Source organism: Panulirus ornatus, chromosome 9, assembly GCF_036320965.1.
Source record: "Panulirus ornatus isolate Po-2019 chromosome 9, ASM3632096v1, whole genome shotgun sequence".
Lineage (NCBI taxonomy): Eukaryota > Metazoa > Arthropoda > Malacostraca > Decapoda > Palinuridae > Panulirus > Panulirus ornatus.
In genome coordinates this window covers 8,659,700-8,674,055 of record NC_092232.1, presented here as the reverse complement: position 1 = coordinate 8,674,055, position 14,356 = coordinate 8,659,700, and the positions used below count along the sequence as shown (strand labels likewise).

Genomic DNA, 14,356 nt, shown 5'->3' with positions numbered 1-14,356 from the left:
ACCTTCACCTGCCTGAACTCTAGCCCCAGTGGGAATATTGGTAGCACTTCACCTGCTGAGTCGAGACTACGATTATATTTGCCTTCTAGTACGAATACCTTTGTTTGTGTCGTAATTAATGAGTAATATATATATATATATATATATATATATATATATATATATATATATATATATATATATATATATTCGAGAAGTGTGATGTGAGTGGGTGGAGTGAATGATTTTTCCGCTGTGTAAGATGACAGAAAAATGTGAAAACTCGATAGATACGGAAAAATGTAAATACCTGCAAGAAGCAAAGGCTTTACGAAGGCCTGCCACATTCTTAACCTCCGAACCTCTCCCTAGCCTAGCCATACTTCCTGCCCCCCTACCCAGCCTGGCCACATTTCCTGCCCCTCCTCAGCCCAGCCACACTCCCTGCACCTTCCTGTCCCTCCCTGACCCAGCCACACCCCCAGCCCTTCCTGCCCCTCCTCAGCCCAGCCACACCCCCTACACTTCCTGCCCCTTCAGAGCCTCTTCCCGCCCTCGGCCCCCACTTGACTCGCCGTCTTGACGTGTCTTAAGATGAGCCTCTTCAGTGTGTCTAGGAGGTACATAGCTCGGAGAGGAGGGCTGGTGGCGGAGGCCTGGAGGCTTGGGAGTGGCAGGCTGAGGAGAGAGAGAGAGAGAGAGAGAGAGAGAGAGAGAGAGAGAGAGAGAGAGAGAGAGAGAGAGAGAGAGTTGGGTGAGTGGGGAGTGGTGTAGGGCGAAAGGTAGGAGGCGGAAGAGGAGGATAGGCGTGGTAATAGGAAAGTGTCCTTCCAGCCTCCACTCTCGTGAGTTACCTACGTGTCCCTCCTCTAGCGAACCTAGCCTGGACCTGTGTCACAGGCCTCGCTCCCGTTTCCCATAGCTTGTGTGTGGAGACGCGGTCACACGAAGCCTAACCGTTACCATTGCCTTCTTATTTCCTCAGAAATCTATGTTGTGGATTTCTCTTCCTTGTTTCACCATTCCCTCCCTTTTTCTGACTATTCTTTTTTTCTACTGTCATCCAATATGGCCATGATTAGGGCGTTTTTATCCGTACCATTTCAAAAAAGAGGACAAGGAAGGAATGGAATCGTGTATGTGATGAAAATTGAAGGAAGGAAGGGAGTTAGAAGGGGAAGTGGTAGGCTGTTGTCGAAGTGGAGAGATGGAGTTTAGTAGACGAGGATATTATCAAGGGTGATACCGGAGTGGGGCTGGAGAGAAAAAAATCGGGGTTTCTAGAGGGGGGCATTGGTAATTCATTGGGCAGACATTAACATAAATGAAACGAGTTATGACAGAAAACCATCAATGAACTCTCAGTCAAATTGAATAACGGAAGGGCGTCCAAAGGAGAGGGGAGACTAAAAAGAAATAAAAAAGAAATATGCAATCACCAAATGTGTAAACCGATAATTTGTTAGAAAAAAAAAAGAAACGAATTGTGGAGGATAGAGAATGACAGTGAGACGGTGGTAAATTATGTGGTATTTACGCGAGGTGTAGGATGGTTGGAACCACGCCATTTGTAGTGAGTACTGTTATAATGTGGTCAGATTAGGGACATGAAGGTTATCGAACACCAGGACCAACCCGACCACATGGTAGAAATGTGCGGTTCGTGTTCAGCCAAGAGTCTTGATGGCGCGAATGGTAGCGCTAGTACAGTACATCCACAGTCTCACGTCAGGGGATGGGAACGTACGGTACTTCTGATACCTTCAAGGTAGGAATGGGAACGTTCCGTTCTGACCGCTTCAAGGTAGGAATGGGAACGTACTTTTAACAGCTCCATGGGAGGAATGGGAACGTATTTCTAACAATAACTATTTAGGAATGGGAACGTACTTCTAACACCGTGACAGAGATGGGGACGTACGCCTCATTCCCCTGTGTCATGAATGGGAACCTCATGGGAGGAATGGGAATGACTAGACCTGACTTACGCCACAAGAGGGATCTGGTGGCCACCTCTGCCCCGCCCTCCCTGAGCGTGGTCGGGAAGGGGCGTCGGCCATGGGGCACGCGGAGCAAGTGGGCCGTGTGGCGGTGGTGGTATACGTGCGGCGGCGGGACGAAGCAGTGGCGGCGGGTACTGGGTGCTGGGGCACCTCACCTGGGGCGAAGCAGGTAGCAGGCAGGGGCGTGGATGGTAGTGGACGGGGAGGGGACGAAGCAAGAGGTTACATACAGATGGCAAGTAGCGGCGTCGGAGGCAACTGGTCCAGAGGACATGAGAGAGAGAGACAGATGACCTGATGGTCTACGATGAAGGTATATGCTAGTGGACAGTATAATGGGAAAGACAGGTGACAGAAGACCCCTAGTAGGCCATGGAAAGGTTATCTGGTGGAGGACGGTACAGAGGGAGTACATATATGGGAAAGACAGATAACAGAAGACCTAATGGTCTATAATGAAGTTACCTGCTGGAGGACGAATTCTGGAATAGATAACGGAAGACCTGATGGTCTATAATGAAGTTATCTGCTGGAGGACGAATTCTGGAATAGACAGATAACGGAAGACTTGATGGTCTATGATGAAGTTATATGCTGGAGGACGAATTCTGGAAAAGACAGATAACCAGAAGACCTGATGGTCTATAATGAAGTTATCTCCTGGAGGACGAATTCTGGAATAGACAGATAACAGAAGACCTAATGGTCTATAATGAAGTTACCTGCTGGAGGACGAATTCGGGAATAGATAACAGAAGACCTGATGGTCTGTAATGAAGTTATCTGCTGGAGGACGGTATCTGGAAAAGACAGATAATAGAAGACCAGACACTCTATGACGAGAGTATCCGCCAGAGTACAACACCCTGTTTTCTAAGTTCCTAATCCTCATAGAGAGAAAAGAGGAAGGGCGATAGAGATAAGGAGAGGCTGTGATAAGGAAATTGTGAGGGAGTTAAAAGAATATAATGATGAGTCGTAGTGGAAGGAAGGAAGGTGTGGGTCTTAAGAAGAAGGGAGGGAGGGAAGGAGGGGCCGCTAGGTGGCACTTGTCAAGGGACGTGACAGTCGACACGTCCAGGAACGTTGTCCCATACCAGAGGACCATTCTATTCCATGTAAGGAACGCTAGGGATATATAATTTTTTTTTTGTCTTACCCTCCCTCCGTCCTTAGGGCGAAGTAGATAGATGAGCTGTGTTGGCTCAGGTAACACGACGGGATGACCTCCTAAAAAAAAGAAGTGCCACAGGAGGGTATCCAAGTGACGAATCTACAGAGAACGGGTCTGAAAAGGACCAACACACCTGGACGACCTAGAAGGCTTTAGGATGAGGAAGAGAAGCACACAAATGGTTGATCATTCGCGCTTCTCGCCACTGCTGGGGAGAGGTGGATGGTGTCGCCTGTGTTGACAGACGGGTTGAACGAGAAGCCCCAGGAGGGTATTAGGTGCACCTGGACGAGGTCTCGACTGAACCACCCGGCCGGTTCAGGGAGGAGGGGGACACGGGTCGCCAACAACGAGCTTTAGACTCGTAATTTGACTTCTGAAGAAGCTATAGAGCGAGGGAGCCTCCTAGACATCGTCAACAAAATTATTCTCTCTTCTCTTTTTCTCCATCCTCAATTCTCCTCCTCCTCGTCTTCTTCCTCCTCCTCTCTTCCTTATCCTTCTCCCTCAATCATCTTCACCTTCCTTTCCAACCTCACATCATTCCCAACGGCTCTTAACACCGGGGTCAGACACGGCCTCACTTTTCAACTCAGATACCTTACCCTCACTTCCCTCTTGGGTTACAGGAACAACAACTGTTCCCCCTCAGTCCACCTCTCTCTCTCTCTCTCTCTCTCTCTCTCTCTCTCTCTCTCTCTCTCTCTCTCTCTCTCTCTCTCTCTCTCTAGAGAAAGCTACTCACACTCAGCGATTTTACTTCCTGGATGGATGGCAGGGCCGGGAAGATCTGTACAGTCGTGGGTAGAAACTGGTTGGTGTGTGGTACTGTTGCCCTCCCCCACACACGAACCATCAGCAACAGTAGCAGCAACGGCAACAGTAGCAGCAACACCAACAGTAGCAGCAACGGTAACAGGAGCAGCAACGGTAACAGGAGCAGCAACACCAACAGTAGCAGCAACACTAACAGTAGCAGCGGAGCTGTCAGCGTCCAACAGCAAAAACAAGAACTACAGTAGTACAAGACGCAGCAACAGGAACACCGTCAGGAGCAGGAACACCCCGCAGGAGGCACGACAGCGCCAGTAGTAGCTTCTCATGACCTCGCCCTCGGCAGGAGGAAAGGGAGGGGAGGTGGCGGCGGCGGTGGAGGAGGAGGAGACGTGGGGTGGTGTGGGGGTGAGAGCCAGAGAGCGTAAACTCTTTACTCACCCAGAAAGTAACACCCTCCCTCCCTCCCTCCGGCCGGAGCCTCGTCGGTGCCCCTGTATATGATAACCTGCTGGGGACTCGACCAGTAAGAATAACACAGTAATAATGACGACTTCATTATTGGTCGCCCTCAGGAGCGGTTGTGGTGGTGGTGGTGGAGTTAGGGGTGTACGAAACGCTTCGTCTGCTGTATGACATATGCTGCTGTATGAGACATTCTATTGTATGAGATATTCTACTGTATGAGACGTTTTGCTGTGTGAAACATTCCACTGTATGTAGACACATTCTACTTATGAGACATTCTGCTGTATGATACATTGTGCTGTATGGACATTCAACTCTACAAGACATTCTACTGTATAAGACATTGTACTGTGTGAGACATTCTACTGTATAATACATTCTACTGTAAGGGACATTCTATATTATAGGACATTCTTCTGCATGAGACATTTAGTGACTCCTTACAGCGCATGGCGCGCGCGCGGGCCTGTGCCTGCTATCCTGACCGTGCATGGTAAGGGGAAGGCTGGTGTCAAGATTTGTGTACTGCTGTAATTTGCCGGGGAATTGGAAGTCACGCAAGTTTATCACCGGAGATTATAAGTTGGTGGAGATTGCCAGGCAATGGGGTTATGGGGTGGGTGAGTGAAGGTCCAACAAGCTGCTCCCACTCCGTAGAATTTACGACGTTGGAAAACGCGGTCATGAGACACCCACTCTCCTCCTCCTCCCTTGCGAAGTTTAGAACGTGTGGTAAAGTTACGTTAAATGATCAGAGCCGGTGTGTGTGTGTGTGTGTGTGTGTGTGTGTGTGTGTGTGTGTGTGTGTGTGTGTGTGTGTTTCAATAGCTCAGCGGGGGTTGGTCTGTCACCACTTCAGTCAGTGTTTGTAAGCAGCTCAAGGAATGAGTCGTCTTGTATACAAGCCGGGCAAAACCCTCCCGAGACCCCAGGAATGTTGAAGACAAAAAAAGGAAAAAAGAAAATAGAAAAAAAGAAAATGGGTAGCTTTACATTCTTCATTACGGAGGATGTAGGTCATGGGTAACTCATATCCGTGTCAAAGAATTGTCGAGAGAGGGAGGAAAGATGTGTCGTGCTCGCTACACACACACACACACACACACACACACACACACACACACTATACACAACCTTTCCCTCCCTCCTCCACACACACACACACACACACACACACACACACACACACACACACACACACACACACACACAATACACAACCCCTGCCTCCCTCCTCCACACACACACACACACACACACACACACACACACACAATACACAACCCCTGCCTCCCTCCTCCACACACACACACACACACACACACACACACACACACACACACACACACAGTACACAACACAGCACCCTCCACACACACACACACACACACACACACCTCCACACACACACACACACACACACACACACACACACAATACACAACCCCTGTCTCCCTCCTACACACACACACACACACACACACACACACACACACACACACACACACACACACACACACAATACACAACCCCTGCCTCCCTCCTCACACACACACACACACACACACACACACACACACACACACACACACACACACACACAATACACAACCCCTGCCTCCCTCCTCCACACACACACACACAATACACAACCCCTGCCTCCCTCCTCCACACACACACACACACACACACACACACACAATACACAACCCCTGCCTCCCTCTCCACACACACACACACACACACACACACACACACACACAATACACAACCCCTGCCTCCCTCCTCCACACACACACACACACACACACACACACACACACACACACACACACACACACACACACACACACACACACACACACAATACACAACCCCTGCCTCCCTCCTCCACACACACACACACAAAACCCCTGCCTCCCTCCTCCACACACACACACACACACACACACACACACACACACGCCGCGCGCGTGTGACCTGGGTGGCACAGTGTTCATAGCTCCGTATTATGTAAGACCTGGGCTCGTCCAGGTTTGTTTACGGGTGGCTATCCGTGGGGGAGGAGGCGGTGGGGACAGAGGGGGTTGTGAGGACAGGGTGGAGGAGGGGTGAGGCCTGGTGGTGGTAATGGTGGCGATGGTGTAGGAGCAGGAGGAGGGTGGAGAATGAGGCCGGGTGGTCGTATTGGTGGTGATAGTGTTGTTGGAGGAGGAGTAAGGTGGAGAGGGAGGTCATGATGGAGGAAGAGGAGGAGATGGAGCTGGGTGAAAAATGAATGACCCACCACTTCCCATGTCGAGTGAAAGACGAAGGAGAAGAAAGAGAAGAAGAAGAAAGAGAAGAAGAAGAAAGAAGAAAGAGAAGAAGAAGGAAGAAGAAAGAGAAGAAGAAGAAAGAAGAAAGAGAAGAGGAAGAAGAAAGAAGAAAGAGAAGAAGAATGAAGAGGAGAGAGAGAGGAGGAGGAGGAGGAGTAGGAGGAAGAGAATACTGTGAAGAAGAAGAGAAAAAAAAAATATGGCGCTCATCGTTGTTCGTACGATGTATTTGACCATTCCCGAGTAGGTGGCCAATTTAGGAGTCCCTCCGACGATGACAAGTTACGCAACCAACCGGTTCGCGGGAGAATGTCGGTCTTCCATCTGCTGCTGCCTCCGCGCGGGACTCGAAGTGAGTAAGATGTTCGGAAAAGCGTCCAGATAACCCGTGAGTTGTTACATACAAAGGATCAGGTCCTCTCCTGCCCACCTCGATTCACCCACAGAGGATCAGGTCCTCTTCTACCCACCTCGATCCACCTACAGAGGATCAGGTCCTCTTCTACCCACCTTGATCCACCTACAGAGAATCAGATCCTCTTCTGCCCACCTCGATCCACCTACAAAGGATCAAGTCCTCTTCTACCCACCTCGATCCACCTACAGAGGATCAGGTCCTCTTCTACCCACCTCGATCCACCTACAGAGGATCAGGTCTTCTACCCACCTCGATCCACCTGCAGAGAATCAGGTCCTCTTCTACCCACCTCTCCATAATATCACCCCGTCCCTTCCCTCAGGAATGCAACTGAATCCGTTAAAGGAACGATTGGATAGCCTAGAGGCAGATCAGATGCCTTAGAGATAGGACTGGATTCTCTAAGGGTAAGCTTGGATGTTTCGGACTGAATTCTTCGAAGAAAAAATCAGATCCTCCAGAGGTCCGATTGGATAACGCAGAGCAGAAGTGTTCCATTACCAAAGCTTCCTTATATATCTACATAATTCCATTGTATTGATACGTTTATTTTTTCATTTGATTATCAATTTTCGTCTGTCTGGGTGACCTTCTTGCATTATCGCCACAACATCACCCAAGTTGTCGCGTAAAGTGGGATTAGGTGTGCGAGATGCAGCGATATTCGCTGCAGCAGCTGCCGTTACCATCAGTGGGCAGGAGGTTGCGCAGTGACGGGTTAGAAGAAGTAAGGAATCACTATTAGACAGGAGCGAGAGAAGCGTTTCCCATGACAGCCATAAGGGGAACGGACCCACGTGCATGTAACAGCGCAAGAAGGCAACCACCAGTAGAAGCTGGAGCGAAACGGGTCGGCGTCTCGGCCAGCCTCCGCATGGCTGTTTCTCGAGGCTCCAGCTCCCCCTCCTCCTCCGCCTCCTCCTCCTCTTCCTTCCTCCATTATCGTCTGGTTATCCTGACTCTGGCCAGGTCCCATACAGTGGAATCTTCTCCCCGGGCTCTAGATTGCGGGTGGGATGGGGAGGAGGCCAATAATCCAATAACATCCTCCTCCTTTTTGTCGAGTGGGTTGTCTTCTTCTTCAGGTTTCGGCCAGGAGGAGCTTGCGTCCGACCCGTGTAACCTTGGGTGTTTGAGGGGACCTAGACCTGTGTCCCTTCGGTAAAGCTAGACACGTAGCGTTGTTTGCCAAGGTCCTGTTTTAGGGTCTGTGATGAAAACGCTCGCCTGGGAGACACCTCCGCGGATGGTACTGCGTCGTCATCTTCTTCATACCTGGAGACCGTAGGGAGGGTTAGGGGGGATAGTCGTAGGACCGTGTTGCTCAACATCTAATGCATACTAAACACAGACCATCGAACACCACCCAGTCCCCCCAGCACCCTCCTGTTGCACCGACTTACACCTCACCCTCCACACGACACGTTTATGCCCAAAGTAAACACACACGAAATAGCCAGTATTGCGTAAGGCTCGCAAATTCCAGTGGGTCTGCGAGTGTTGTATATCATCATCGTTCGCTGTATGTAGCTTGTAGACTCGCCCATGTTCGGCCATACCACAGAGTCCCCCAGACGGTGTGCATTACTCTTTTTTCTTCCTCACTCCCCAGGTGGAAGAGCGACGGGTCATATGGCCGCGTCAGCAAGTGGTTCGCTATCTACTCAGCGTACGCCTGGGGTCTGGCCGTCCTCATCACCTCCGTCGCCGTCGCCAGGGACTTCTCAGAGGGCCTGGAGGACTCCCTGCTCCCCAAACCCAACTTTGGCCACGCCAGGTGTTGGTTCTCAGGTGAGTCCAGGCCAAGTGTTCAAACCCCCATCCTTTGCTATGTGAACCTCAGGCTAAAAAGACATTGGTTGTGGCTCCAACGAAGAATGAAATCAAATGAAGAAAATATATGCCTATCGAAAATACATTCATGTTATTTATAAGTGGAAGAAGAGGTATTATGATTCCTTACGAAGCTGAAAGGATTGCTCAAGCATCACCATCTTAGATCATTATCAGTTCCTCATCAGCACTTCGAGACCAGAGTCCCACCCATCGGGGAAGATAAGGTGTACCGTTGGCGCAACTGAGAGTCGAGTTAACACTTGAAGGTCAAACACTTGTCAGTGACAGAACAATGGGAGGAGGACAGGTGTACAAGGTTGTTTAGACAATATATAGTCGAGCGCAGCAGTGATGAGGTACAGGGGATGGACTGTCGTGGTCACGGCTTCAGGGCCTCCTCACTCTCAGGGGCAGAGGCGCTCAAGGGAGGTCGAGCTTCAGGGTCGCCTGGCTGGGTTTCGACTGACTTATGCTTTAGCTGGCAACCCTTTAGCGCACTTGAGCCTCTCGCGCCTTAATTAACGAGTAAGATCAGCTTGAGCTGCATGGGTGGTTGTGACTCGTGTATACCAGCAGGCAAGTGGATGGTGGCGGGAGGACGCGGTGGAACCCACGAGAGAGAGAGAGAGAGAGAGAGAGAGAGAGAGAGAGAGAGAGAGAGAGAGAGAGAGAGGATGTTTCTGTTCTGAGTAGATGAATCTTTCGTGCCTCTGTTCGTGTGAGGAGTGTATGCAGTAGGAGTATATAGACTGCATTAACCCTGGCTGAGGCGCCTCCTAACCTCCTCTGGCATGGACGACCCCGCCCCTTACTTACCCTGTTCTGAAATCCCTTCAGCCCTCGCTCGTTACCCTGGTTTAGTAGTATCCCTGAAGAAGCATCTTTCTTCGACCCGTCCGTGCATTTTTCCTCGCAAGAACAGACGGACTCCCTCATGGCCTACAGCCTCTGTCTTGTTATCTCCCAGCTTAAAGAACTTCGACGGTGGAGACTCACACGTCGGTGTACAGTGGAGACTCACAGAGAAAAAATTCTTCTCTCACTTCACGGGAGAACTGACTCGTTCGCCCTGGACAAGACTTGAGACTAATAGGTTCTTGGAGCTTAAAAAAAAAAAAAAAGCGTCTTGTACAGCGATGAGAGAGGCTTGGACCCGCTAGCCACTGTATCTCTCCTCCGTAGGATCTTGTCTTCGGCACTCAAGTTCTGCACACAGACACGGTCATGTCGCCTTTTCATATCATGGTTTTTCGCTTATAATCGCCTGCACGATGATTGAGATTTTAGTCCATGCAATCGGTCGAATTCAGAGCGGCCAGGACTTCCCATTGACAACAACCCCCTCACGAGTTTTCAGTGTCTGCCGCCCGTAAATCATCATAGCCAGTCCGTTGCAACACTCGTTTTGAGGGTTGCAATTACCGACCATAAATGCATCTCACAGTCGATAGTAAATTTGACGCGTTTGGATTACGTAACCTTGCTAACGTATCTCCAATATGTTATTCTTGGTGGCCGCTTTGCTAATTAGACCATCACCTGCCTTCGGGAAGGTCGACGACACACCAGGTAACAATGGCCATTAACTTTGATTATATACCTGGGAAGTTCCAGAGGTTCTAGAAAACGGGATTTTCTCCCTTTTCTTGTAGAAATCTTCTGACTGTATTGTTCTGCGTCGAGAGATACGCAATCGGTTGGAGGGTCAGTACCTACCCCCTCCAGATCATACTGCTCGATAGCCGCACCTGGAATGTAAGCTCAGGTCTTTCGGAGGGGGAGGAGGGCGTAAGGCGAGGGAGGGAGGGAGGCTGGAGAAGTGGGGTGGCGTGCGTCTTGACTGAGGTTTAATGAGCGTGGACGGTCACGACTATCGATACGAGAGGTTGTAGGGGTGAGGGCGTTGTGAAGGGGGTCGGTGGAGGGCAAGGGAATGAATGCTTATGGACGGATACGTTTACGCAGGGACGATTACATAGAGACGGTTTTCATTGGACTGATGCGATTAAAGCGCGATGGCCTTTTACGATTAGAGAGGGATAAGTTTTTTCTCATGGCATTGTGACTGGATAGGGACGACGTTTATGGATAAATAGGATACTCGTGGGTGGATATGAGACGAGCGAGGGATCTATGATAAGCCAAGGGCGTTCTGTGCTCCTCAGGTGCTGGGGTATAGATGGGTGAGGAGGGAAGAGTGAGAGAAGGAGATGGTGGACGAGAGACGGACAAAAGGTAGATAGGGAGATGGAGAGATGATCGGAGAGGCTAGGGGTTGATATAGGAGGAGGAGGAGAGGGAGAGAGAGAGAGAGAGAGAGAGAGAGAGAGAGAGAGAGAGAGAGAGAGAGAGAGAGAGAGAGAGAGATCGGTGAGGGTGTTGGCGACAGCTGGGTGGCTGATGGACAGAGCCGTGGGTCCAAATAAAGAACCACAGATATGAAGATAAGACAACACTTCCTGGAGATTGTATCTTTATTGTTCCAGTACAGTGTCGGCCCATCCTGGGTCCTTATCACCTGCTACTAACAATGAACAGAGACGGGGGAAACTATACTGGAACAATGAGAATCAAAACCTCTAAGAAATGTGGGTTTTATTATCAGACATATTCAACGACGATGCGTCTTCCTGGACAGTAGATGTGCCTACGTCTTCATTACATCGTAGTCTACGAGAGCATTAGGGAGAGTAGGTGGGGCCACCACACCTACAAGACCTTGTAGAACTCTTCTAAATGCATAGGTTACAAGTCGATTTTGTATATACGTATATATGGACGTCGTCGAAGATTATCTCAGGCAAAGAAATTGTACAACTGTTCAGCTAAATGGGAACTGTGGTTGACCCGTTACGTAGAGAGGATGGGTGTGTGCGTGGTGATGGTGTATGTGTGTGGTGGTGCTGGGTGAAGTGTGTTGGAGGGTGCGGTATATTGGAGAATGCAGGTTTGATGGAGGATGTGGAGTGTTTAAGGCAGTGATGTGTTGGACGTTGTGGTGTGTTTGAGGGTGTGGTGTCTGGGAGAGTGTGGTGTCTTGGAGGATGTGGTGTGTTCGTTGGAGGATATGGCTTGTTGGAAGGTGTGGTGTCTTGAATACCGTAGTGTATTGGAGGGTGTGTTGTCTTGGAGTGTGGCGTATCGGAGGTTGTAGCTTGTTTAGGAGGGGTGGGGGTGGGGGTTTGTGTGGCGTGATGGAGTATGGTGAGTTGTGGGTCTGGTCTCCTGGAGGGTGTGGCGTGGCGGACGTTGTGGCGTGGTGGAGTGTGCCCTGGTGTGGGTGGGCGTGTATAAGCTGCCGTGCGTGGGTTGCCAGGGTGTGGCAATACGGTAATGGCAAGATGGCTTCTGAAGGACAAATCTGTGTGCGCGGGGGGAAGAGAGGAGGGGAGTGGCCAAGGCGTTTACGGTCGGATAATAACCCCCTCCTTCCTTCCTCCTCCTAAGCCCTTCGAAGCATCCTAGTGACTCTCTAACCACGGCCTCTAAGCATCGTGGAAACTCTTAACATCCCATCAACCCTCCCCACGCCCTCTGAGTATTCTAACAACTCTCTCCCCACGCCCAACCCTCTCCCCACGCCCTCCAAGCATCCAGCCGTTCTCCTCCCATGCATACCAAGCATATTGACAACCCTTTTCTTCCCACGCCCTCCAATCCTCTAGCACTCCCTCTCTCCACGCCCTAGCACATCCGCGTGACCCTCCTCCTTCCACGCCCCTCAAGCATCCTGTTATCCCTCTCTCCACGCCCTCCAATCATACTAACAACCTTACCCCCACGCCCTATAAGCATCCTGGCAAACCTTTTTCACTGCAAGCAAGCATATTGATAACCTTCTCCCACGCCTTTCAAGGCACCCTACCAACCCTCTCCCCTTCCTTCCTAGCTTCTTAACAACCCTCTCCCATTCCTTCCTAGCTTCTTAACAACCCACTCCCATCCCTTCCTAGCTTCTTAACAACCCTTTCCCATTCCTTCCTAGCTTTTTAACAACCTTCTTCCACGACTCTCCCTCCCTCCCTTCAAAAAGACCCTAGGCAGGGCTACCCACAAGGAAGGAGCTAGGGTGGCAATTGGAATAGAATACATTATACCTGAACAGTGCAGACGACACCTTCCCTTCCCAGTTCAGAGGTTGAATAGGTGGGCTTCCTGAAAACCATCTACCCCTAGCCCACCAGTGTTGGCCCTGACGACCCTGGTCTAAGCAACCTTCCCTAGCGGTTTTCCTGTCCCTCTCCTAACTTCCCTTTACCCACCATCCTCCTCCTCAGGTTGTTAGTTCTTTCTTTTCTCCCGTCACGGGGGCCCATGGTCATCGTGGCCACACGTCTGAGGTAATGTACCTGCAAGCTATCAGAGACAAGGTCAGCTCCCGGCACTCCTGCTGCTCGTCTCTCGGTATGAATGCGTCGCAACACAGCGTGCCAAGGGGCAAGCCTCCCGTGCGACTTCACTAGCTACTTCGAAAACGTTCCTGGTGGTGTAGAGTCCGAGCTGTCGCTGTAGACTTACACTAGAGTTCGACTTAAACGAGATCGTAGCACAATTCAGACGCCCCACTCCAGCGTACGATTCCTAATGCTCTGTTTCGTTCCGTTTTATGTTACGGTGCTTTGAAATTCTCTGCTACAAGGAACGAAAACGGTTTTTCCCCCGCATTGTGAGAGTTGTGAAGTATTCCCGAATTACTACCGTCTTTATCATGCAGGAGTGTTTCAAGTTGGTCATAATATCTAAGCAGGTTGAGTGGCCCACCTCAATTCTCGGCCCGTAACGAGTGAGTCTAGCCGAACCGCGTGAATTAAACCTCTTTATAAAGCGATCGATCATCCAGCCAACGCGCAGTTAACAGCCTAGTGGTAAACAAGCTAGAAGACTGCCCCCCTCCCCTCTCTTTCATAATGAACCATCATCATTATCCCTACCAGAACGCATGTAATCATTTACATTTTACGTACATTAATATTCTCTTGAAAAATTGATCAGCTGGCATTAATGGCTCCACTTTTTATGACAGGTGATGACGCGCTGATCATCTTTTTCTACGGGCCCACCTCGGTCGTGCTGGGCATCAACGTGGTCCTCTTCATCGCCTCCGCCTACAAGCTCTGTTCCCTGAATAAGAGCTCAGAAGCCAGGCTCTTCCAGTAAGTTAACAGTTCTCACTCTGTCTTCTTTTTCTCTGCCTCTTTGATAAAATACTTTCTAACAGGAGAGACGTAGGACTTGTCTTTAAATGTATGTACTTCACGAAACCAAAAAATTCAATTTTCCGAAGATATGTTTCCAAGGCATATATATATATATATATATATATATATATATATATATATATATATATATATATATATATATATCACGCCAACCATAACTGTCTTTT

General features: G+C 49.8%; 1 protein-coding gene across 4 annotated transcripts in view; it reads left to right on the top strand.

The window, feature by feature from the left end:
- LOC139750192 (G-protein coupled receptor Mth2-like) overlaps positions 1-14,356 on the top strand; it is a 108,574-nt gene that overhangs the window by 76,664 nt on the left and 17,554 nt on the right. For all 4 annotated transcript variants that reach the window (XM_071664613.1, XM_071664611.1, XM_071664610.1 and 1 more), the window contains 2 exons: positions 8,747-8,925; positions 13,994-14,123. In XM_071664613.1, the coding sequence (XP_071520714.1) occupies positions 8,747-8,925; positions 13,994-14,123 (309 nt within the window). The remainder of the gene's footprint in view (positions 1-8,746; positions 8,926-13,993; positions 14,124-14,356) is intronic.